This window comes from Balearica regulorum, chromosome 2 (genome assembly GCF_011004875.1).
Source record: "Balearica regulorum gibbericeps isolate bBalReg1 chromosome 2, bBalReg1.pri, whole genome shotgun sequence".
Lineage (NCBI taxonomy): Eukaryota > Metazoa > Chordata > Aves > Gruiformes > Gruidae > Balearica > Balearica regulorum.
In genome coordinates, this window is record NC_046185.1 from 150,240,232 (window position 1) to 150,265,429 (window position 25,198).

At 40.3% G+C, this 25,198-nt stretch overlaps 1 protein-coding gene and 1 non-coding gene across 2 annotated transcripts; one reads left to right on the forward strand and one right to left on the reverse strand.

The window, feature by feature from the left end:
• The first annotated feature begins 1,849 nt into the window (after nucleotides 1-1,849).
• On the forward strand, nucleotides 1,850-17,776 carry RAB18 (RAB18, member RAS oncogene family). The gene is made up of 7 exons (XM_075746385.1): nucleotides 1,850-2,125; nucleotides 4,790-4,845; nucleotides 10,077-10,138; nucleotides 12,090-12,162; nucleotides 14,433-14,551; nucleotides 14,629-14,695; nucleotides 16,194-17,776. The coding sequence occupies exons 1-7, from the start codon at nucleotides 2,058-2,060 to the stop codon at nucleotides 16,373-16,375; spliced, it is 627 nt and encodes a 208-aa protein (XP_075602500.1). The 5' UTR covers nucleotides 1,850-2,057; the 3' UTR covers nucleotides 16,376-17,776.
• A 4,165-nt stretch (nucleotides 17,777-21,941) lies between these two features.
• Nucleotides 21,942-22,015, reverse strand: TRNAN-GUU (transfer RNA asparagine (anticodon GUU)). The gene has a single exon. It is a non-coding gene; the product is annotated as a tRNA-Asn (tRNA).
• Nucleotides 22,016-25,198: the final 3,183 nt, after the last annotated feature.

Below are 25,198 nucleotides of genomic sequence, written 5' to 3' on the forward strand. Positions count from 1 at the left end.
ATCAGATGTCTCTCCCAACTCAGAGATGGCTTCACTGGAGAGACCCTACAAAAGCTTCATAGGAAAATAAGTTAATATTTTTCCCTGATCATTACACATCTTTCAGTGAATAAATAATACTCTTATTTTGAAGGAGCATAGTTCTACCTGGAGGCGGACAACATGAAGAAACACCTATTCTCAAAGAGCATGCTCAGGAAGGTCTAAAGCACAACATCCATAAGCATGAGCTGTGCGCCTGTTCATTTAGGGCAGGTTTTGCCTCCTTTCTTGCATCTGCTCACCATTAAGGTTAAGGATCTGAATGCCATCCTGGCCAACCCTTCATTCTGAGTGAGGTATAGAATTATAATCTGAATCAGGACTAATATCCATATTGACTAGTTTGATTCTACAGCTACAGTGGGAAAAAATCAAATCCCAGAATACAAATACTCTCTGACTTCAAGGGAGTCAGTATCCTTAGTAGAATACTTTGCTGTTTGGGTCCACCTTCCAAATTCAAATTCTCATCCTGTTGCATGCTAACACCCCACAGCTCTTATGCACTTCAACAAAAACTACAGAGCATAGACATACTGCTTTGTTGTATGACTGCAAAGCACAATCCAGACCATGAAAACTAAGTCACAACTTCAACAAATCTCAGATTGTTACTAATAAACAGGCACAGTCCTGGTATAAACACAGCCAGCCATTTGCACATTTAATTATAGAATATGCCTCCATAATTTAATAGGATAATTATTGTTATTGTACTCATCCTGGGAGTTAAGTTTTCTGAGGTAAAAGAGGCAGGAGAGCAGACCCTGAAAGCAGAAGGAGCAAGGCACCAGAGATGTTTACCACACAAACACCAAAGAACGGTTACTGTGTTGACCCTGTAACTCAGTTGAAGGCAACTGACCAGCAAAACCAGGGCTCTGCTAGAACTGTGCTCTCTGCAGCCAGCATTCTGACAAAAACCACCTCACAAGTCTCACAAGTACACCTGCCTTGTGCAAACTGCTGACATGGCTTGATCTCTTGCATTCCGTGTGACCACAGAGGAGCCCAAGGCCATTCACACATGCTACCAAGGCAGCCTTTGGAGATGAACAGAGGCTGCCTAGCTGGCCCAAGAAATATATAGTACAGACCAGGGACAATTTCAGACCCGCATCAGACATGCGCCTAATTAATTTCAGAAGGTTTGCATTTGCTTACACATGGTCTGAGGTAGGTCATGAGCCATAATAGCAGGTTAGCCAAATTGGTTATAAGAGGCTTTCTCACCAGAATCAGTTTTAGAGGATCACTTAGGGATTTCATGGAGGATGGAGAATTCTGCTGGCAGAAAAGTACACAGCATCACATATCAACTGGCCTACTCTGTTGGACATAGAGGGCTTGTGATCAAACGAGCCCATTTTTTTGGTGGTGGGTTTCTGACCAGCTATTCTTCACCTCTAGCAGTGGCTGCTCGCTCAGCTTCGGCACAGGATGCTGGCTAGCCACCATTGTGCGGCTCAGGCTTTCTCCTTTCCCTCTAAAATTTTATCCAGTTTCTTTTCTCCACCGATCCTGATTCGTAACGCCAACAGAAACTGAAAACTCAACAGCAATCCCCCCCACCCCCCGGAAACGCTGCACAGGACCGGATTTACCAACCGACGGAGCGGAGCGGGGCGCAGCGGGGCAGGGCGGGGCAGGGCGGGGTGCTGCGGGGCGGGGCAGGGCGGTGCCCCCTCAGCTCCGGCCCCCTCACAGGTTCTCGCCCTGCCGCGCACGCGCTCACGGACAAGTCCCAGTGCGCAGGCGCCTACCAACTGTATAGGCTGTAAACAAACAGCGGGCGGCTCGCTCCCGTCCCTCTGCGCATGCGCCACCCGCAGGGGCGGGGCCGATTGTCTCCCTCTCCCCCCGCCGCTGGCACACCTGAGGCGCCCGAGGCGCATGCGCGGGGCTGGCGGCGAGGGGGCGAGTGAAAAGGGGCGGCGGGGCGCGCAGGCGCAGGCGGTGCTGCTGCAGCCTGCGCAGGGAGTGTCGGTCGCGGTCGGGTCGGGTGCGCTGCCGGGATGGACGAGGACGTGCTCACTACCCTGAAGATCCTCATCATCGGCGAGAGCGGCGTTGGCAAGTCCAGGTGAGGGGGCGCCCGCCTCCCCCAGCCTCTCCTGTCACGACGCAGGGCACCGGTCGGGCCCGGCCTGGTCTCCCGCGGTGCCGCGTTGGACAACCCCACTTCTGCCTTAGCGGCCGCCCGGCCTGGGCGCGGCCTGCCCTGAGGAGGGCTAGGCCCCGCGGGGGGACCTTCGTCGCCCCTTCTCGGCCAGCCCTCCTGCAGGCGGGGGGGCTGCCCCCGCTCGGGGTTGCTTGCCCATTCCACAGCCCTCCCCCAACCGCCGGCCCCGAGGCAGGGAGGGGGGAGAGCCGGTGTCTGCCTGACCCGGTTGGAACCTGAGACGAAGCAGAGCTGTGCCGGCCTGGCCGGGGGGATCTTGGCCTCCCTGTGTCCTGTGCAGCCTTGTGTCGTGTGAAGATGGGTGTGCTTGTACATCCCCATAGCACTTCAGGGTTAATCTGGTCCGTAATATGTACATGTAGAGTCACAAGTGACCCAGCACGGGGTCTAGGTGGGGAAACAGAGGCATATAATGTAGGCAGTGAAGTAGATCTACCACTGATTGTTTTGCTGACTAATTACACTCTCTCGAGTACTTTGAGGTTGATTTTTTCCCTCCTCCCATCCCCTGCCCTTTTTATGGCTTTTGTCTAAGCTACCTTTTTTGTCTTTTAGTATTTTTTTGTTTAACTTTTTTTTTGTTAGTGCTATAGATCTTGAGGAAGTGGGATATAAATGCAGGAGGGCATCCGGGAATGTAGCACACTAGTCAGATTTGATGTTTTTATGGCAGTAATCTAGGGCTTCTACCATGACTAAATAACATATAAGTTGCTAATTACAAAAACTCCACAACTTATTTGTTAAAAATCTGGCAGTCACTCCTTTGAGTTAGTTACTGAATTGATAATCTAGTACAGTAGGCCTCTGGTGACAGACAAGATCTGAGCAAATCTCTTTTAGTTGAGGTCATCTCTTTTATATGTGGCCGTATGGAAGAATTTTTCCTGAAACAGATAGTATGTACAATGTTTTTGTATATCTACTTATACTTATTTCTTCACATCAGAAAAGTTGTTAAACGAGATTTATGAAGAGGAAATAACATTGCTATGAAATAATAACACTACAGTTGTTCGGGTTCAGGAACTTAATATTGAACTATTCCTGAATTTGTGTCACTTACCTATTACTCGACTAGGAAAGGTCAGATGCTAAACTTGTATTAGCATGGTGTAGTAAGTGGTTGGAGTCTTGACTTCTGAACCAAATTCTGTCTTAAACCTGGTTCCTGTGAGCATGCTGTATTTTGTAGAAGAGGATATTTGCATATGAAAGAAAGGTGGGGAAAGTGGAAGTTGGCTGGGCTTAGCACTCCACACTTGTAAACTGATGTTTTTATTCTAGTGCCAGTATGAGATTTCCATATTTTGTCTGTTTTGAGTGAAACTAGTTTTGATTGTAACTAAAAATAGCTACTCTTAAATAGCATCCTGATACAACCATCTGAAAGTACCGGTAAATCCTGTGTGCTGTCAGTTTTGGTTTGGGTTTTTTTTTTTTTTTAATTATTCTTTGATAAATAAAGCTACCATTTGTTTTTGGCATTCTGGAGTAAGAAAAAAAAAAAGTTGGTCTATAGTTAACTTTGGAATTGTCACCCATCCTTACTGAAGTAAAGAAATTTCAGTAGTTGCTTTTCTGTCAATGCAGGACTGTGTCCAAATGCTTAAAAGGACTTGGCTGCTAAATTCACATGCAAAAAGAGGAGGAAAAAAACAGTGTGGGGGGGAAAGACCAAAAAATAAATAGGGTTTTGTTTTGTTTCTCTAGCCTGGAAATGAATAGAAGTTGTCAGTCACAGCAAACAGCTGTCTGCCACATGGTAATATACACTTGCCACAGATGCATAAGACTGGTGATTTTAAAAACTGTATGCTGACAATCTTTGTCTTTTTCCAAAATATTTACATTTGGCACAAGTACAGTGGCATTCTGGGCACTTCCTTGAGGGACCCTGCTACTACAGTGTGATGTGCTGGTAGCTGTTCTTCTGTTGGTAGCAAACATATCCATCAGGATCAGGGAAAATAGTGTGTGTGTGAGTCCTTCGATACAAAAAGATACAAAATCATAAACTAATGATGACCTAATTTTACTCTTAAACTTCTGCATCTTTATTTCTGATAGGTGAAGTCCTTATTGTTCTGCTGTGCGCTCAGTTCCAGGAGTTATTTCTGGGGTGAAAAGCTGACTTGGAATTTTCTTCTCAAGCTTACAGAAATACTGTGTGAGGCAATATGAAACAAACAAACAAAAATCATACTTCTGTACTGAATTCTGGGAGAACAAAAATAGAATAAGAAGTAAAACGCTTTTAGAAGCAGACCATATGATTGTTAGGCAACTGATTTGACAACTTGTGTGGTACTTTGTTTTCAGAGAGACATACTTTGTAATAGATGCGGAGAAGAGGGCTGGGCGGTTCTAGCAGAGCAAGTTTACTGTATTATTTTTGTGTTCCTTTGTTTTTCTGTAGGAAAGAAATTATAGAAAAATGAGATGTGTTTTTTATTTAGCTATGTGATCTTGCTGTTACTTTCAGCCTTGTAATTTATAGGCTTCTGGCAAGCTACAAATATGCTGCAATAATAGTAACTCTTTTTTTTCTTCCCTCCCTATCAGCCTTCTGCTGCGGTTTACAGATGATACATTTGACCCGGAACTTGCAGCAACAATTGGTAAGTATGTGCTGATGCTACCTTAGAAAAATTTATACCAACTTCAGTGTAAAATTGTAGTTTGTTCAGACTTGCCTAACCGGTAGTGAAGTTCAGACACGTCTGCTTCTCTGTAAGGAAAGAATGATGTGGACACAGTTTTAGCATGCAGCACTTATTGGTGTAGAGCATTCGCTGTACTGGTCTGTAGTTGTCCCCTTTATGCAAAAATATATACTTGGTTAGGAAAACAGATGGGAATGTCAGTCTTCATCATGACAATGGAAGTCATAGGTATGGGCAGTGAGAAGTTCTGGTGAAATGACCTGCAGTTCATTGTTTGCCAGTGTTTCAGGCTAAAATGGAAATTTACAAACTACTGTTATGTCTCCTACCAATTTATCTGTCCAAGATAGCTGTCAGTTTGTTTGAATAGTAATACTGCTTGTCAGAACTTGTGTTCTATGTAATATGATACTTGGTAGCTATCTTAGGAAGACTTAAGATCCTCTTTAGTAGGGGTTGTTAGCTCTTGCAATTTCTGACAATGCTAGAGTGTACTGGGCTCTGTGTGGCTTCTGCTTTTCTTCTATAGGGTGGAAATTAAAATGTGGCTTTTTCTCTCCTACTTAGTAATCTGTTCCTTGGCAGCTAGACTCTTGAGAAAAATAGAAGAAAGCCAAGAATCTAGAGCTACTGGGGAAAAAAAAGCAGTGATGTGTTACTGCTATCTTGGTATGGTACCTACCAGCAGTGAAGTCAGTTGTGCTGGAGCAGAGTGACCAAGAATGCTGGATATACTATGTAGATAGTTGTCAAAGGAAGCAAAATGAACCTTATAAGAATGTGATGCAGCTCTGTACCAAATTAATAACTGAAGTAATAGAAAACAGAGATTAATTTTTCACACAATGCATTTCAATTACATTTTTTACTTTCTCTGTAGGAAGAGTTCTGGCTAAGGACTTGTATCAAATTTTTTTTAGTTCAGCGAAACAAAGCCAGCTCTGTCTCATTGGTTAAGAAGTCAATAAATTGATCTAATTTTCATTAATGTTAATAGGATATAGGAATACTGTTTCATGTAAAGCACTGAGCAGCTGAGGAAAGGGATGTGGCCTATTTTTGTTCATTTCATTGCTCATAATAAATGGACTTGTGTGAGTAGCCCTACCTCAGTTCATGAGGAAGTAGAGGGTGGTAGGAAACGGGAATGGAACAGACCAGGTGGTGAAGATGGCAATCTTGTATTCTAATCTAAATAGTTTTGGCACTGTATGTACTTCAAATCATGTTACTTTCTTGGTATGTCAACCATGTGGGCCAGGAAGTCAGTGCAGAATACTTTACCTTTATGATATTTTGGATACCAATAGACTAGTTGGGTCTCGGTGTGGGCATCTTTTATTGGGTGTTTTTGTGGGGCACTTTTTTTCTTAATGGGGGAGGGGGGTGTTCATTCTGCTGTCCATACATAACAACTTACCAATGTCAGAAACTGACATCAGTGCACTGTTTGAGAAACTAAGGAATTATTTCCTGAAGTTCTTTGGTATTTGTCAAAATGCACAACAGCGTGTGTGGTAGCTAGTTGTTGGTTGTTAAATAGCAACAGCTCAAGGTTTACTACTGGCAGATCCTACACTACCAGTAGTAGGATCTACTGACAGGTTCTACCCTGCTCTGTTTCTGATGTGGAAAAGGAGGAAGAGTATTTAATGTGAGCGTTACTTCAAATAGAGTTGGAGTTATGAAACAAATACACTAATCTGGAATGAACATGATCATTTGGCAGGAAAAGGAAGTTTCTAGAGACTGAGCAAATGCTGGCCTAGATCATCCTAGCTGTTAGGCCCCTCTAGCAGATGTTTGTAGTCCTATTGTGTAGTAGAGCTACTGTGACCTCCAACTGTGAAAGTCCTTTAGTGTGATGTGTGGAGCACTCACATGGGATAGCAAATGCTTCCCCCCCCCCCCCCAACTGGAAGAGAAGCAGAATCTGGATGTTCTTATTTGTTTTCTTGTTTCCTTTTAAAATACTAGGCTGTGGCATTGCCATTTTTCTGGTGAGTGTATTACTAAGGAGCAGCATGTCAGCTTTAAATTCAGGGCAGGATTTGTTGTTCATGTAGATAAAGTACTTGGAGTGAGTTCTTAGAGATAACTGTTTCCTGCTACATGAATACAGATTCCAAATTCAGGTACTTGCAAGGTGGTGAAATGCTGAAACACTTTGTGAATTGCGACGTGGATTTCTTTTTGTGCTATTGTTTTGGGTGGGTTTTTTTCCTTCAGAATTTTGTAAAAATCCTCAGAAGAATAAGGTGCATTGGGCAAATATTTTGACTTCAGTAGCTTCAGTTGGATTAACCATGTTTTGTTCAACCTAGCAGATCATCTGTCCTCCTTGTGTTCTGTGGGGGCTAACTTGTACACTGGGCTTCATCACGTGGATCTTATCAGACTATATATACCTCAGTATTTTCTGTTGTCTTTACTGCTTCTGCTGGTCTTGACTTCCTTGCTCTTTGTATGACATATTCTAGATAAATGTTCAGTGCAGTCCCTGTTTCGTAAGTGGAGTAAAGTATTGCATTGCATGGATCTGATGTCTCAACTTCTTAGTGTTCCTTGCACTTGTAGTGCAACTCCAAGCTGTCCAACTTGTCAGTTACGTACAACACAAATAATGTGAAGGCGACAGAGCTATTCCTTGGAGACTGTAAATCGGTAGTATGTTAGTGTGTAGTGCTCAGTCCATTTGGCTGAGGCGGTAGGTGTCAACACACAGGCGTACAGTCTACTAGTGTTGTGTTGTGTTCTGGCTGCCTTCCAAGGTATGGTGATGAAAAACACTCTCAACTTTCTGTTGTCAAGGGTAGAAACATCACTCTTACAAGCTCAGAAACTGACACGTCACACAAACATGTCTGTATTTCATGGCAGTATTTAGGGAACCTAAGTACCATGTTTGTTCAATTTAACAAAAGTTTTTTGAGCCCTGCATTTTTTTATACTTGTTGTCTTCTATGGCAGATTGATAATAAAAAACCTAGTTATTTAAAAGATTTCTTTTTAACTGTCTCTTGTATGTGTTGAGCTCCTTGGTTTACTAGAATTAGATTTGCTGTGTTTTGATCACTGTAAAGGATGTATTTTGATGTGCAATCAGTTCATTTTCATACTCTTTGCCTTTCAATAATCAGTCTATAACACATGGGGTTTAGTCACTGTTTTAGTTTCTTAATTTACTTGCACTGTTCATGCAGATTTTAAAGCATTAGCTTTTAATTTTAAGCGAGCAGCAAGGCTAACATAAAGGCGTATATGCACTTTCTATTTGATGAAAATTGCAGGACTGCAGGCACAAGATACTGAATCTGTTTACTGAATGGGAGAAGGATACTTCAAAATATACCTAATACATTTGTCCTAAGCGGGGGGGGGGAAAAGCTTTCTCAAAACTGCTATGACATACTTTTGATTTATGTTAAGTATATGATAGACTTGTAATATCTACAGTTAACAGATTTTGATGTCAGACTAATGGATAAAAGAATGCACTGTGAGCTGTTGGAGGACATCCTGGCTGAGCAATGGTGACCCTTACAGTTTAGGGAAGGAAATAATGCAATTACAGTGGAAGAAGGTATTCTATTAATCCTTTTAGATTACTGCCAAGTGCTGAAAAATGGCAGGACAGTCCATGCTTTAGGATCAATTTGAGTAAACTTGCTAGTCTTCTATGAACTAGATACAATTCTAAGAACTGGTGTTTAAATCAAAGTTAATAGTGACTGTTCTTTTCTGTGAACATAACTCTAGAATAATGTACCATCCTTATGCGTGGCATGGAGCATTATATTACTGAGTTAGGGACTAAGAGTTTTAGTCCCTGAAAAAATGGAGTTCTGTTCAGTTACAGCAAAAGTTAATGTACTTTGCCAAAATTTTGCTTGAAATAGAGTATGAACTTCCAGTGCAGAATGTAGTCTGAAAATCACTTGATGATTCAGGGAACACTAGTGAGCTGAAGCTGTGAAACAGTGGCATAAAAATTGTGTGTGTTTCTTTAAGTAAAGCTATTTCAAACCTCAGTTGCAGTGAAGAAGAAAATCTTGCAATGTGCAATTTCTTAAGCATCCTATCTTCTGTGACTCTAAGTTGAATGTCTTTTGCCAGCTGTTTGCACTTGTTTGTAGTCTGCGTGGCCTTGGGAATATAAGTGCAGCACACTTATCATGCGGCCCTACTTAAACGTTTTGCGTTAGCATAGTTAAAACAGAAATTCTTATTCTTGTAGCAAGTATGATGACTACCATTTTAAGTCAAAGTGCAAAAAGCTTGGTGTTACACTTGAAAGTTGTTCGTATAAAGGTATCAACTTTCCAGGCTACTACTTCATTTCACGGCTGCTGCCTGGTGGGCAGTGAGAGTCACTCCAAAATAATTGAAACATACTTCCAGTTACTTCCTATTGGTAACCTAAGGAATAAATTACAGTAAAATGGATCATAACTGTACTCAGCCTTTCAAATTGATGTGTGTTGCTACGTCCTTTAAATTTGCACAGTCGTTAACATCTTGTCCTCCTTTGCTTGACTTTTGTGCAGCTTGTCCTTGGGCAAGTGTTAGGCTGCTAGTTCATCTCTTACAGGGATTCTAGTATGTTCAAATCATGCGAAGCTTATTTGACATGTTTGTTAGAGGAATTACTGTTGTCTAACGTTATTTTTCATAGGATAGTGATCTCATCTACTCAGAGTAGTGTCTATATTGGTTTACCTCTGCATGATCACATTGATAGTACTTGGTCAGATTGCTTGAGATAGGGGAAACAGCAAATAGCTACCTGAATGCAGCTTCCTTCTTTATTTTGAAAGTTCTCAAGATTGGGGACGTATTCAAGGAGAAAACGTGTATGAGTAGTAGAATAGAAAGTTAATACATTTAAATTACAAACTTGAATATTTGTCCTGGAATATGTGCTTTAATACATGAAATGTAGTATTTGCCTTATTTCCATAAAATATTTTGAGTCAGTGGCTTAAAAGGCCCTTAGGCTTTTGCAAAAGTCTGTCAGCAACAAAACCTTGAGTTTTGTGCAAGGTTCATAAATAGCTAATGAAACTTACTCTTCCTGCTTCTGTCAAAACACAACTTGTTTTCTGAGTTTGCTTTTTTTCTTCTTCTTTCTCTTTCAAAAATAGCTGTAGTATGTTTGAAGAACTAAAATATTTTTCCTCCTCTAGGTGTGGACTTCAAGGTAAAAACTATTTCAGTTGATGGAAACAAAGCTAAACTGGCAATATGGGTAAGTCTCTCTGAAGTTCTTAATGTATTGCTTTGCTCTAGGCGTAGTGATGGCTTGTATAATATACAGTTTGTATAGAATCCTTTTCTATTTAATATGAAGGTGATTTGGAGGAGTGGGAGGTTAATACTGAACAATTCAGAAGGTGGAATGAACTGTGGGACAATAGGGGCAATTCTGTTGCCTATGAGCTGCTTCTGCAGCACTGATTCCGAATCTGGTTGGGATGGGAGTAGAGAAGAGGAAAAATAAAATGGTACTAAATCAATTGGACTTAAAACAATGAATGTGGCCATTCCTATTTTTTTTTAGTGACTAATTCATTGTTTATCTTCTAAAGAGTTAGCCCTCACTAATCTGAGAGTTCCCTGTATACATCGTTCTTGTCTGTATTTGATAGGTTTTAAAAGGGTGCACTACTTAACCTGAACATTTTGGGAAAATCTAGTAGTGTATTAATAGATTAAGAATTATTGTTGCATGCTCAATTTATGCTCAAATGTTACCTCTCAAACCAATTTTTAGCCTAAAAGTTTCATAGCCATCATACAAAGACTTTTCTAGGCTAAAGGTCAGTGTTATTTGTAGCAGATGCAGCTGAAAGAGGGCAGTGTTTGTAATCTTAGCCTTAGAGTGTTCAACATCTACTTTTAACTACAGTATTTTAACTTGTGAATTCATAGCAACTGAAGAAAGAAAAAGTACTTCCAAGCTTTTTTTAAAACATTCTTCATTCTGCAAACCAGCCTCCACGCTTGTGTGACTTGAAGCATCTTTTGAATATTCAGACCCAATTGTGACTTCTTGTAGCCAGCAAGAATAAAACCTTGTTTCTTATATAAGCAAGATACCTGACCTTTACTTCCTTGGGAAGTAGTAGTGCAACAGAAGTGCAATATATATATTTCATGTTCCTTTTAGGGTGTTTCATATCTTGACTAACAAAGAGGACTTATCTCTTAGTGTGACAGTAGTAATCATTACTAAAAGAAATGGGTTTGACAAGGAAAATAACTGCAACAGCTTGACAGACAAATAGACATATAAGAGGAAAACCAGACTGATAACAGAAAAAGAGTGATCATGGGATAGAAAATATTACATAGGACTAACTTAGGGTTTATCTTCTTTCATATTGGTGAATATGAAGAAATAATTCTGAGGTAAACTGGAAAATAAAAGCTTGTAAAGGTGTATTATGACACATAGTCAGTTTGAAATATGTGGGGTTGCCCAGGTGACTTGTAGAACATTGGAAGTCCAGTTATTCAGGGTCTTTGGCAGGGAACTGTTTCATGTGTCACTTCTAACCTAGGGTGACTTGGATGAGATTACTTAAATCTTCTATGCATAGTCTGTAATGAGTGTGCACTATAACTTAATCTCCGATAAGAAAAAAGCATTCTAATAATTGGGTTTTTGCAGAGCTGTTGACACTTTAAACTTGAGGCTGTAAATTCAACTTTACTTAAAAACAGAAAAACCTCTGACTTATTTCTGGTCTGCTCTGTCATAGCATGTTAAATGCATTTACCCTGATGCTGAATCAAATTTAATTGGACCAAGGTGATTGAAGTGAGGGAACTAGTTTAGTTGCCAGAGATCTTGATGTTTGAAACAAAATCTTAGTACTGCAGCTATGCAGCTTTCTTGCTGGTTGCTGCCATACTAGCTGCAGAACAAATGCTTCCACAGAAGTGGCTATCTTATTGCTGTATAGTCCAGTTATTTACTACACCTAACAGTTTAAAAGTGTTTCCCAGGACAGACTACATAAAATCTCCAAGTTAATGTGTAGTAAAACAGCAGGGGAGGGTATAAACTCAGTTAATCTGGTAGTAGAATATACTTTGAATCTTATTTTGTGTGTTCATTAGAAGCAGAATACCTGAGAGCTAAACTAGATTCTGCTCAAATTCTGAATAATGGAACTTTCTGAATGGCTTTTTAGGATACTGCAGGTCAGGAGCGGTTCAGGACATTAACACCCAGTTACTATAGAGGTGCACAAGGTGTTATCCTAGGTAAGTATAGCTTTGCATGCTATTTTGAATAAGTTTGTGGTTTTCTCGTGTGTTGGAGTTATACAAACTTGTATAACCTTTCTATAATCACAGAATGGTAGGTGTTGGAAGGGACCTCTGGAGATCTAGTCCAATCCCTTGTTAAAGCAAGATCGCCTGGAGCGGGTTACACAGGATTGCATCCAGGCGGGTGTTGAATATCTCCAGAGAAGGAGACTCCACAACCTCTCTGGGCAGCCTGTCCCAGTGCTCGGTCACCCTCAGAATGAAGAAGGTTTTTCCTCACGTTCAGATGAAACTTCCTGTTTTCCAGTTTGTGCTTGTTGCCCCTTGTCCTGTCACTGGGCACCACTGAAAAGAGTCTGGCCCTATCCTCTAGACATCCACCCTTTAGATATAAGTATTGATGAGATCCTGTCTGTGTCTTCTCTTTTCCAGGCTAAAGAGACCCAGCTCTCTCAGAGCTCTCATAAGAGAGATGCTCCAGTCCCCCAATCATCTTTGTAGCCCTTCACTGGACTTGCGCTCACTCTTCATGCGTGCTCTCACTCTCTACAATAATACTAAAAGTCATTGTATCTGTGTTGAACAACTTGTATGTTAAAGGATCTTGAATTTGATGTACGACCTCTTTCTCAAGTAGTCAGTCTCACTGACCTGAGAACCACTGATTTTTTGCGTGAGATTAAAAGCTACTGCTGTTTGAAGGGATAGCTTGGAGCTGTCCCTGTGATGCCAGGAATCTGTCCTTTATTTTATTATTTTTGGGTTTTGCCTGTGCTCATTAAGCTCAGAGTGAAAGATTTTTCTCTTCTCCTCAGTGTATTCTTGTTATATCAATATGCATACAGCTTTCTGTTTTTCTTCTCTCTATTTTTTCTAATGAAATTAATGTAAACACTGTGGAGTCTGGCTGGGATTTTTTTTGCTATTTGTGTCTCCATACTGATTGGATGTTACAGTCAGAATCACTTAGAAAAGACTAGCTGGGAGCATAAAAAGCATCAGTCTGTATGGGAGAAACCCAGGCCAATCCCTATAATTGTAACTTCACAGTGAAGTCTTTTGCTTTTCTTTCATCTTTAGAGTCCTGTTAACTAGGCACTGAGCTCTGAAGTTCTGCTTCTCCATTGTTAGAAGTGAGGAGCTAACTAAAGTAAGAGCAGGGAAGTAAACTTAACTTTCTTTTTTAAAGTTGTATCTCCCCTGAGACATTCTTGGTAAGTTATTGTGTCCAGTTAAATTGTTTAACTCGGAATAACCTCTGTCACGAGACTTCCTGGTAGGTTTTGTTTTGTATGTACTGTTTCTCAAGTCTGAGTTGTGTTATCTTCCTGGTATAGGAAGATGCTGTCAAAGCATGTCTTGTCAAGTCACTTAGTTGCTGGCACCGGACCTGCCACTTAGTGTTGAAAGCTGTAAAAGTAAGGAAGTGCTGCTTGGGAGGTAGAAAGTTCTGCTGTTGAGATTTGCACTCTCATTTAATAATCGTCTTCTAGTTCTTTGTTAAACGACTTCCTGAAAATAAGGTTGTTCATGGAAGCCAAGCTATAGATTTGATTGAAACCAACTGTTTATGCCTGTCTGCACATGGGACGTGAGAATGAAGGAAAAAATGCTTTCATAGCTTGAAATGGTAGCTATTAGATAGTTGCTGGGTAGTGGATTTTAGGTTTAACAATCTGCTTTGTGTCTGCCATTTCTGCTCCTAGCATGACTTATTACTTATATCCCACACAAATGCTAAGTAGTTTGAAACACTAAAATGCTAAAAATTCAGTAGTTCACTGGTGTTTGTGAGGATTTGGTTATCAGTTTACTTTTTTTAGCTAAATCAGTGGCATAGTAGTGGTGTTAAACAAGTCTTAATTATCACAAATTAACTCAGTGCAGAAGGTCATGCCATCCTCTTTGCATATCTTTTGTGTAATTATATTAATAAATATCCTATATTAGGAGTCTGCAAGTGTAGAGTTCTTTGCAGAATGATAGTCTCTAGCCTGTAAGCTAGGATGTCTCAAGATAAATTAGTCTGAGAACAGTAGGTCACTGAATCTTTGAGTTGCTCTGCACTTGAACCATCAGTGACTTGAGCTGGTGGGTGTTCAACTCTTTCCAATTATTGTCTTGCTCTAGTGAGTAAATTGGAATCCCTGGGACTCCTTCTGTTTTCTAATTCAAAAAGCTGTAACATTTTTGCTTCTTTTGTAACATAAGCTGTATTTCTTGGAAAAAAAATTTGTGGAAATAATATTGCTAATATCTTTCAGTTTATGATGTCACAAGAAGAGATACTTTTGTCAAGCTGGATAACTGGTTAAATGAACTGGAAACGTACTGCACAAGGAATGACATAGTGAAAATGCTAGTTGGAAACAAGATTGATAAGGTAAACAGAATTCAACTGCAAGAAGTGATCTGTTGGTGTATTTTGTTAATAATGCATATTAATACTATGTCTTATAGGAAAACCGTGAAGTTGACAGAAATGAAGGTCTCAAATTTGCAAGAAAACATTCCATGTTGTTCATAGGTATGTTATAGATATTTGCAGGGATCTTACTTGATTTTTGTTACATAATGAAAAGTACTATTCTGTAGAACTGATAATTTTTATACATACAATCCAACGAATGATATTTCTCAGCTGCAGTAGGTATAAAGATAATAGATATTCCCATTTTCTTAAAAACTGTCCCTAAATATGTCCAGATACCTATTCTAACTGTGGATGAGTATACTGAAATTCATGAGGATTAAGAGCGGAATACAGACTCTATTGTAGTCTAACAAAACCTGTTCTGGGTTTGGGGTTTTGTCTGATTTCTTTTCCCAGCTGAATTGCTAAATTAGTAACAGAAGCAAAATGAGAGGGAAAACTGGTACTAGTGGCCAGCTTTCAGTATGGCAGAAGAGCTGGTGCTTGACAGAAATCTGTATTAGAGCTGGGCTATAAAAATAGGTAAGAATAGAATTAACCTATAAATGGTGGGTGGGATTGAATAATGACATAATCATGACTAGAGCAAATATGTTGGTCTCATCTTAGGTCTTGTACGTAAAGTCTTGTAATGATAAATTAAAGTGAGTGGCGAAGTGATTCTTCATGCCTGAGTTTATTACATGTCTCATTTAAGGATCAGCAGGAATGGTACTGGAGTCATCCTATAAAGTAAAGCAGTTCATTGACATGTCCTGTGCTTAGACTTATGTCCCTCATTCTGACTAATAGTATGTCTTTGTCTAGTACCTTGTTGTGTTTCTTTTCGGCCACAGTGTCAGATGTGGAAATAGAAGTTCAAAGTTGAGGCACAAGCTAAGTGCATGGAAGATTAAAAGAAAGCTGAGAATTAAACTATAACTATATATATTTATACCTGCATGCTACATATGCAAGTATCTGCATAGCTGCGTAGAAGAACAGGGCAAGCCCTAGTGGCACTGAAGAGTTTCAGATGATATCTGTTGGTCTCATAACCTGTGAGCAAATTTCTTGGGCTTAGCCAAAGGCACCTGAGTGAAATTACCTAGAATTCTGCTAACTGCAGAAGAAACAAGATCCCTTATTGCTTTTATCAGATGAGTTGTATCATGGAGGCTGACCCAGAATCCTACAGTATGGATCCTTCCTTCTTATGGTATTTATGGTATGGTGGTAGTGCAGTTATGACTAATGTACAGAACTGAAATACAGAGCAGTAACCAGGCTTACCAGATAATCTTGTTAGTAGAACCCCCCTTTCTTTTCACTGAAGTGTTTTCCATAGTAAAATAAAGCTAGGCTATGGCTGTTTCTATATATTCTAGTGACATTCAACTTGGAAGTTCTTGTATTAAGAGTGTTTTGAGGTGCTGCCTTATGTGGGAACAGAAATCTGCATACCTGCTAATTTTGGCACTGCTATGTTACTAAAGAATATATTGCAAAAGTTGTAAGTCTGGGTTGTAGGTTGATACTTAACTGCAAGAAAAATACTAAACAAGTTACTGGAAGCTATGCTAACATTTGACTTTTTGCATCCCTTCTCCAGAGGCAAGTGCAAAAACATGTGATGGTGTACAGTGTGCCTTTGAAGAACTTGTTGAAAAAATCATTCAGACTCCTGGACTGTGGGAGAGTGAGAGCCAAAACAGAGGTGTAAAGTTATCAAACAAGGAAGAAGGATATGGAGGAGGAGGAGCAGCATGTGGTGGATACTGTTCTATGTTATAAACTTTGGGAAGCTTATTCTTTGCATATTTAAACAGATAGTGACATCTTTCTGTACATAAATTCATTAAATGCTATTTTTAGGGACCTTGCAGTTTGCACATATTTGTTTTGTATCATGGCAGTGAACACTTGTAGGAAAAATGTTCTGCAGCTTTCCCAGTTTGAAAATGTTATGGTAAGCATGCCCAATTTGCAATTTCAGGTTTTTATAAGTAGCATAAATAATGTGCAAGAACAAATGCACTAAAAATTTTACAACTGTATACATTCATCATGTAACTATTCTAAACAAATCCATCTAACAAACATTACTGCATTGTCTGCTCTTTGTCTTATTTTTAAATACTCTTGAAATTATAGAACTATATATTGTGCACAGATCTTGGAAACAGTGTGAGCTATAAATGTTACATTTCATCTCTTCCAGTAAATGCTTTTTTTATGGTATTAAAAACAGCAAGATTCTACAGTTGTTAGACAAATCTGCTAGATTTTTGTCTTTCAGCAGAGCTGTCTAAAATACAAATTGGCACAGGCCATAGTTGGTATCAGCACCTTTTGAAGAGATGCTTTGAAAGCTTCCTTTGCAAAGCTGGGGAACTCCCTTGTTTCTTTTTAATCATCACTTCAGTTGATGGCCTAACTGGAGTTTTAATCCTGTCATATTTATATACTAAATTTGTGGTACTCTTGCACTCTAGGTTTTTATGATGCAGTCTACTCTAGACTTGCTGTAGAAAGTCTTCATTATTGGCAAAGGGTCTGAATGACATCTTTGTTCTTTCATTGTGAATCAATTTGCCACACACTAGTATGGATGCCTAATTTTCGTAAATGTTTGTAATATAACTTTATCTCAAACTGTAGCTCACTGGCTGTGAAGATCTCTATCACATGTCTGCTTGGTGCGGCTACTTGTTCAGAAATAAAACTTCCTGTCACAGACACTAAATGGGAAGCTAGGGCTTCTTGATATCTGTATGAAAAAATACTATTGCAATGAGTATTCACTTGAATTATTGTCTCAAAGCCAATGGTTTGTTTCAGAAGACTTGTATAGACTAATAAATTTTTTTTTTCCACAGTAGTCAATTTTTCTAACCTCTTTGTATTGTAGAGTTGTATATTTTCTAGCACATACAGTTTAAACAAGGTCACTTATGGACAAATTATTTCTGATTTCTGAAGGACAAGACAAGGGTGCTGTGTTGTGGGTTTTTTTTAATAATTACTATAGTGCAATTGGTAACTGAACTATTGGGCAGTTTTTTTGTAAATATAGTGAATGACAGTACCTTTTATTACTGCAAGGTTTTGTGTAAATGTCAGCATACATGATCTGTATTTTGCGGCAGGTCTTGGCTGCTTCTGTTAAAATACACTTTATTCTTCACAAGGAAACTTTGTTTTCTATTCTGTTTTACACTTGGTAGAAAACAATACCAAAATTTGAAGACTTAACCATGCTAGTTGTTTTTAACCAAATATTGTATGTATAGTATTGTTAATGTAGTAGCATCATAATTTAAATATGTAAATATAATTAATATTAAATATACATACATATTGTATTAAAATGTTAGATTTATATTACTGTTTCATGCAGAATATGTGGGCTGAGCAAATCTTATTTGTTAGCATTGAAGTAAAAGCATTTCTTTTTTGTAGGCCAGCAGTAGAGGAAACTTGTAGGAGCATTAAAACTCTGAATAACTGAATTATTTTAGTATTATCTCAGCAATATTGAGCAGCTATCATAATGCTGCCAGATGCCTGTAGTTTATTTCCATACCTATTTTCCCCTCTGGTCTGGGTGCATCCCTGTGTTGAGAAGAGACTTAATTTTCAGTTTCTCACAAAAGGTCCTTTTTTTTTTTTTTTCACAGGACCTGGATTCATCTTTCATTCTGCCTTTGCCGGATCTAACAGCTCTTGTCAAAGGACGGAGCTGCAGGGCACTCTGAATAGTGGGTATTGTTCTGCAAAAGAATCAAGTCATTTGCCCCTTCCTTCCCTGCAAAATTTTTCTGGGGAGAGGAGTATTCTGAAACAGCATATTTAGTGAGACTGAGAGCAGTTAGACAGCTATTTTTTTTTTTTTTAAAGAGCAGATGTTTTCTAATTGAGTTGCAACTAACTTTTTTATCTTCATCTTTTAAGCATGTTTGGTTATATCCCTGAGGAATGGCTTTTCCTAGAGTCTCACCTCCTTTCCTGATTCTTCTGTCAAAAAGCTGTGTGCTGGAGGGATGGGTTCCTGTGCTTCCAGTATTAGTTAGAGCAAAGTTAGCATCAATTATTGCCATCTTTCAAATAAGACTCTTCTGATACTTTCAAAGTTGTTTCCTCTTTGCGGGTCAGAATTGTATTGCCATGATCACCAAGTGCACTGTGACTGTTGTAGCATATCTGAAAGTATTGCAAGCTGTATCATAACCTCTGCTTAACACTGATGTAAGCCTATGTCTCTGTGGAATATTGAGTATGGGAATCAGAAGTATGCACAAGAGCCTTCAGTCTGCCCCGGTAGCCAAGGGATAATGGGCATAGCTATTGTTTGCTCTTTATCAGGCAATGAGACTGTGTCCATTTCCATGGCAGATAGTTTTATAAGAAATACTAAACCGGAGTGATAACAGAAATCTTACATGATTATGAAAGGTAGCTAAAACTGAAGTTGTTTCCAGTTCATTTACTCTGTAGTCAGTATTTTTAATACTGATTAGCAGTTAAGTACTTGGGGCTGGCAGAGGTTTTCCATAGTCTTTACACTAGCCTGGAAGAATAATGCACAGCAGTTGCATCTTCTTGAACTTACACTTGAGAATACTGCTAAGTGTTGTTATGGTTTTGTCTTGGATTTCTTCTTTCACCATTTTAAAAAGGGAGCTGGGATAGGCTTCTGGTGGAGATTTCAAGGTGCTTTTTAAAAATTTTTATTGTTAGTGGGACTTCTATCCAAGCTACAGCATCACTTTTCCTGTACTACTACAAAAATGAGATCAACAGCTGTCTCAAAGTAAGTCGTAACAAAATGAAAATGTGAGTTCAGTAAGTCCCCAGATGATACCAATGACTGATCAATCTTGGCAGAACTTCAGGAAACAGTGGTGTTCTTGCTGCTGTCACATACCAGTGGGAACTGCTCTGTATGCTTCCTTTTGTTAGTTCCCTTGTTTGCCAGTAACCTGAGGGATATACAGTGAACTACAGTAATCCTTCCAATCTTGCCCCATTGTTTAATGTAATAATTCCATGTTTTGAGGCTGAACCGGATGCATTTTTTTCAAATACTTGCAAAAGTTGGGCAGCCTGTGTTGCAGTCAGCACAAGTTACTGCTATTTAGCTACTGGAGGCTTGAAACAAGTGTTCAAGGTGCTGTGTCCAGCCCCTATGTGCTGTCTTGTTCCAAGCTCCTGTAGTAGTTTTCGGTGTCTTGCTGACATGAAGGTGTCAAGAAGCAACACCGAGTGGGGCTTTTTCTTGTTGCCAGACAAATCGTTGCATGGTTTTCAGACTTAGTTGAGCCTTCAAGGGCAAAATATAAAGTGTTTTTCCTGGTCGCTTTCCAACAGCATTAGCTTTTGGGGAAAAAAGCTATTAAAACTGTTTCACGTTTTGTAAGGTTTCCACATACCTTGCTCTTGAGTACCTGTGGCACCTTAATTAAAAATTGTTGAGGGTTGTACAGGCAAAGAACTGTGAGGGCACATTTCCAAAGCACTCTGTGGCTGATTTTTGTGGAAGAGTAAGACGTTTTGTCCTTGCCCCTGAGTAACATCTGATCCTCTCTGGAGTTAAAATAGTCATAGTGATTAACTACTGAAGACTTCTTTTTCCTCATGCTACTAGTTTCTGTAACATCTATGCACAAATGTACAATGATAACAAAATTCCTAGTGAAGTTCTAGAACTTTTGGGCTCTAGTTCTTTATTTTAGAAGCTCAAAAAAAAAAACCCAGGAGGAGACCTAAAATAAGTGTCAAATCATGATTGCAAGGAAACTTCTAGTGTTTTCTGTGTACAGTCAGCTCTGGATTTACTTGGTTCTGGGAACAAGTCTTCTGCTTGGATCCTTTTGACAGGAGTGGTTGGTGATTCCCAGTTCTTAATGCTTGTCAGGCTGGATTTTCTGATCGGAGGAGTGTGGCTATTGGAATGTTCATGACGTGTTCTAGTTCTTTAACAGAACTAGATCTGCTTATTACTACTAAGGATTAGGAGCAAAGCCGTAAACTGGGGTTCAGGGAAGAACAGTAGCGGCTGACCAAACTATGAAGGCAGTTGTATTATACATCAAAAGTATAATACATCATATACACAAAATAGATAATTATATAATATGCCATATAGTAAACAGACTGTTTAATAAACACATTTTATTATCATTAATGTACTTTAATGATAAAGTATATATTATATACTTTATTAAAATATACATTATATTTCTATATTGCATTGTATATAGTATATTAATATTTTATATTGGTTAGAGATTATGTATCATCTCTGAACTCCAGCTTCAAACATAATGAATTACTTTAATTCAGGGTAGGTATGACAAAGGAACAAAGCCTGTTCCAGAAGAACAGAAGGAAGGATGTGTATGGAAGCAAGAGTTGGGCTTTATATACTGATAATTCCTGAGCTTGGTATGAAATCAAAGCTGAAGTTCTAGATTAATTGGGTACTCAGGATGCCAGATGTCAGAGATCACATCTGCCTAGATGGGGTTTGACTGAAATTTTTCTCCTGATCAGTATCCTGAATCACAGAATGGTTGAGGTTGGAAGGTGCTTCTGGAGGTCATCTTGGCCAACCCCCTGCTCAAGCCAGGATACCTAGAGCCGATTGCCTGGGACTACATCCAGATGGATTTTGAATGTCTTCAAGGAGAGAGACTCCACAACCTCCTTGAGAAACTCGTTCCAGTGATTAGTTACCCTTACAGTAAAAAAAAAAAAAAAAAAAAAAAAAGTGTTTCTTGATGCTCAGAGGGGAACCTCCTGTGTTTCTGTGTATGCCCATTGCATCTGGTCCTGGTCACCACTGAAAAGAGCCTGGCTCTGTACTCTGCACCCTCCCTTCAGGTATTTACACACATTAATAAGATTCCCCCTTCAGCCACCTTTTCTCCAGGCTGAACAGTTCAGCCTTTCCTTGTGGGAGAGAGGCTCCTGTCCCTTATTTATATTTGTGGCCCTTTGTTGGACTCTCTCCAGTATGTCCATGTGTCTTATGCTAGGGAGCCCAGAACTGGACACTACTCCAGGTGTGGCCTTACCTGTGCTGAGGAGAGGGCAAAGATCACCTCCCTTGACCTGCTGGCAGTGCTCCTCCTAATGCAGCCCCGGAGATTGTTGGCTGCCTTTGCTGCAAGGGCATGTTGCTGGCTCATGTTCGCTTGGTGTGCATGAGGACTCCCGGGTCCTTTTCTGCCAAGCAGCTTTCTAGGTGCAAACCCAGCATGTACTGGTGCCTGGGGTGGTTCCTCTCCTGGGGCAGGACTTGGCCCTTCCCCTTGTTGGGCTTCCTGAGGTTTCTGTTGGCTCCTAAAAGGGAGCTCGTCCCTGGGTGGGCTCGAACCACCAACCTTTCGGTTAACAGCCGAACGCGCTAACCAATTGCGCCACAGAGACTGATATGCAGCATTTTTCTTCAGGAAAGCTGAATTCCAGATAGTATTTGATAACTGCTGGTGGTGGTGGCTGTACATGTTAGTGACAGGCTAGTACTGCTGCTGCATTGCTGTAACAAACCTGATGTGTTAGTGTGTCAGAATACTGTAAGAGACGGGGAGGAGGAAGAAATGCTATTACCTCCCATGGGGTGTGAAAGATGGGATTCTTTTGATTTGAAGAAGTAGCTGTTCCTCACCACTCACCTCCCTCAGCAGAGGAGGGCTTGGGGTCATGTCATGCTAGGACAGCTGCTAGTGCTTCAGAGGTGGGCTAACAGCATTGTTTCTCCAGCCAAAGCTACGGAAAGGCCCTGTGGTACCCATGTGCTTTTTTTGTGCTCATGGGCATGGCCGTAAGTCTGAAAAACCTGTGTGGCTGTGAATGTTAATGCAATTAAAGCAAAACACAGATAAACTTCAGAATGTGGATTGAGAGGCACCTGAGATGCTGACTGCAGAGTTCACTGTGTCTTGGAACCGGGGGTGGGACATGACACCCCTTCTGGGCAGGTCTTAATGAACAGTAAAGATTTCATGGTGAAACTTGTGATTTATTTTTTGAAGTTCCATAGGTGTGCTACCTCAGAGAAACCACTGATAACTTCAGTTTGTAGTGGGCGTATGTATTTTTCACCATCCTTCACAAGCTAGGAAAAGATGGAGCCTTTCATTCTGTACACCCCTTGTGTATCGATGGAAACCAAAGGGTATGAAATACTGAGAAACACAACAGCTGAGTTCTGTTCATCTTGTGAATCTGTACCTGTTTGTTTGATTTCCTGACAGAAGTCTTTTAATATCTTAACCTTTTTCTGGTTTTTGTTTGGTGAAGCAAATACAGCAAAATGTTGGCTTGAAAATGGTTGAATTGCTTTTAAAAGTTTGGAAGCTTAATCTCCAGAACGTTGCGCTTTGTTATGCTGCTGACAACATTGTTGGCAAAGTCCTCCTGTAACCAAGCTGCATGAGTATAGGAAGATGTGTGGGTAATTGTTTCAGAAAGAGTTTGAGCAATTTTATTTTGGAGGGATAGAAACTAGTAGGTAGAGAAAAATGTATTTTCATTAGCAGCAGATAGCCTTTCCTATCACGGAGTTTGACAGAGCAGCTTCCTTTCCATTCCTCCTGTGTTTTAACCTGTACTGTGAGGGCATCTATGCCATGTGTCTCAAAGCTGTGGAGCCAGGTCTGGGGTCTTGCTCCCCTGAGGAGCTGATGGGGAGGGTACTGAGCTCCTGTCTGTCCTGCACGCCCTGGTGCCTTTCCGCTGGGATCCCGAGCACCAGCCGAAGGGACGGATCCAGGTTTCATCCTGAGCTGGAATTGGAGGGTGGCTGGGCTGTACGGGCCTGTGAGCTAAAAATGTCCTCACAGGTGGCAGAACTTAAATGTTGCCATGAAGAACTTAGGGAGGAGTCCAGAAAGTTGCAGACCCAAACTCGCTTAATACAGGACCTTATGTTTTTAGTGAAGTGTTAATAACAATCTCTCAGTTTCCAACATAATCTGTTAGAGCACTAACAGCATTCAAGCTTTGGCAATTATGTTTGAATTAACAAATTGTTGGTTTTCAAGACTGCAGGCATTACTCATACAGGCTTTTCTGTAACTTACAGCGTTTGAGTCAAAGCTTTGTAGGAGGGAGAAGACTCGCTAAACTAGCAAATCTAGTTGGAAGGGACAAGTGTTAAGGCACAGACGTCCATGAAATGGCTGCAATAATGCTACTGTCATGGCATATTGCTGTTTCTTGGTGTGAAACAGAAGATAGAACAGTATCCCTTTGTGTCAGGTCTCAAAGCCTGTGCCTCCCTCTACGTATGTAGCAATCCAGGTAGAAAGATGGTAAATGAGTAAGGGTGTGAAAAGCATCAATGGAGTGTTAACGTGGCACGGATGCGGGAGGTAGTTCAGGTACCCATGGCAGTCTGGCTGAAGCAATGCAGAGCTCAGTAGGTGAATGTACTCCTCCAGAAAGCAGGCAGTTTCCTGGGTCTTCTCTGGTTTGGTGCCACAGGGAGCACGTTTGGGAATGACCTGCTCCAGCTGTGAGGTTTGACTGTCTGATCTTGCCTCGGGGGTAGGAGCACCTTCCTACCACGCTATTTCTCTCTCCTAGGATTGTGTGCTAGCTCACAAATGGAATGAAGGAAACTTCTGTTCCTTCACAGGCAAACATAATGAAATATGTTGGGCAGGCTTACAGATTTCTATGGACTGAGCCAGCAGGTGAGTTTAACCCTGGGAATATCCTGCCTGCTGCTCTTCTCCCTTTAAACAGTAAGAAAAAGCCATCTTTTGGTCTTGTAATTTCTTTTTGCCTAGAGAGGAGAGGCAAACTGTGAGGCTGGAGCAATCAGAAAGTGCAATGAAGTTTCCCCTGTAAATTGCAGATAGACAAGAGAGATACCTGAAGGCCTGCAATGATATCCTTCTTTTCTCTTGCGCTCCTCGATATGCATAGCAGTCTTCTAAACTTAGTGGAAATTATTTGCTATGCATTTCACAGTAGTAGTCAGAAGCAATAAAAGCATTTGCAATGCATTTGCCATGCCCTCCAGAGAAGTCAAAATTATTTGACAGTATACAGATCGGAACATTTTGTCGTACTAACTTGAAGTCTTGAATACATCCTTTGTTTGCAAACTTAGTCTGGGAAAACAGAGCAGGAAAGGACTTTAAGCCACCACGGTAGCCTTTCTCTCTACCCTAAGAAAGGATCAAGTACACTTAAACCATTTACATTTTTAAAACATTCTTACAAGAAACCCTTACAATGAAGATTTTATTGCCTCCGCAGACAACCTCTTTCACTGTTTTTGGAACCTTAATAATGGAAAGCTTGTCCTTCTGTTTAACCTTTATTTCCTTTGCTGTAATGGGAATGTGTTTCCTTAGCTGGGGTTTTTGAAACCTGTATTTGTCAGGTGATGCCTACGTGCCTAATGGCACCAAGCTGAGACTGTTTCATTTATGACATGTAAAATAAAGGAGCAGTTGCATTTCCTGCTGGATAGGAAAGCTGCTCGTTGTAAAGTGATGCCTTTTGAATTTATTTTTTTTGCGGGGTAATACAGTACGGAACTAGTAATGTAATCTCTCTGAGACGGTACATCTTTTTTTAATGCATCAGTGTCTGTGG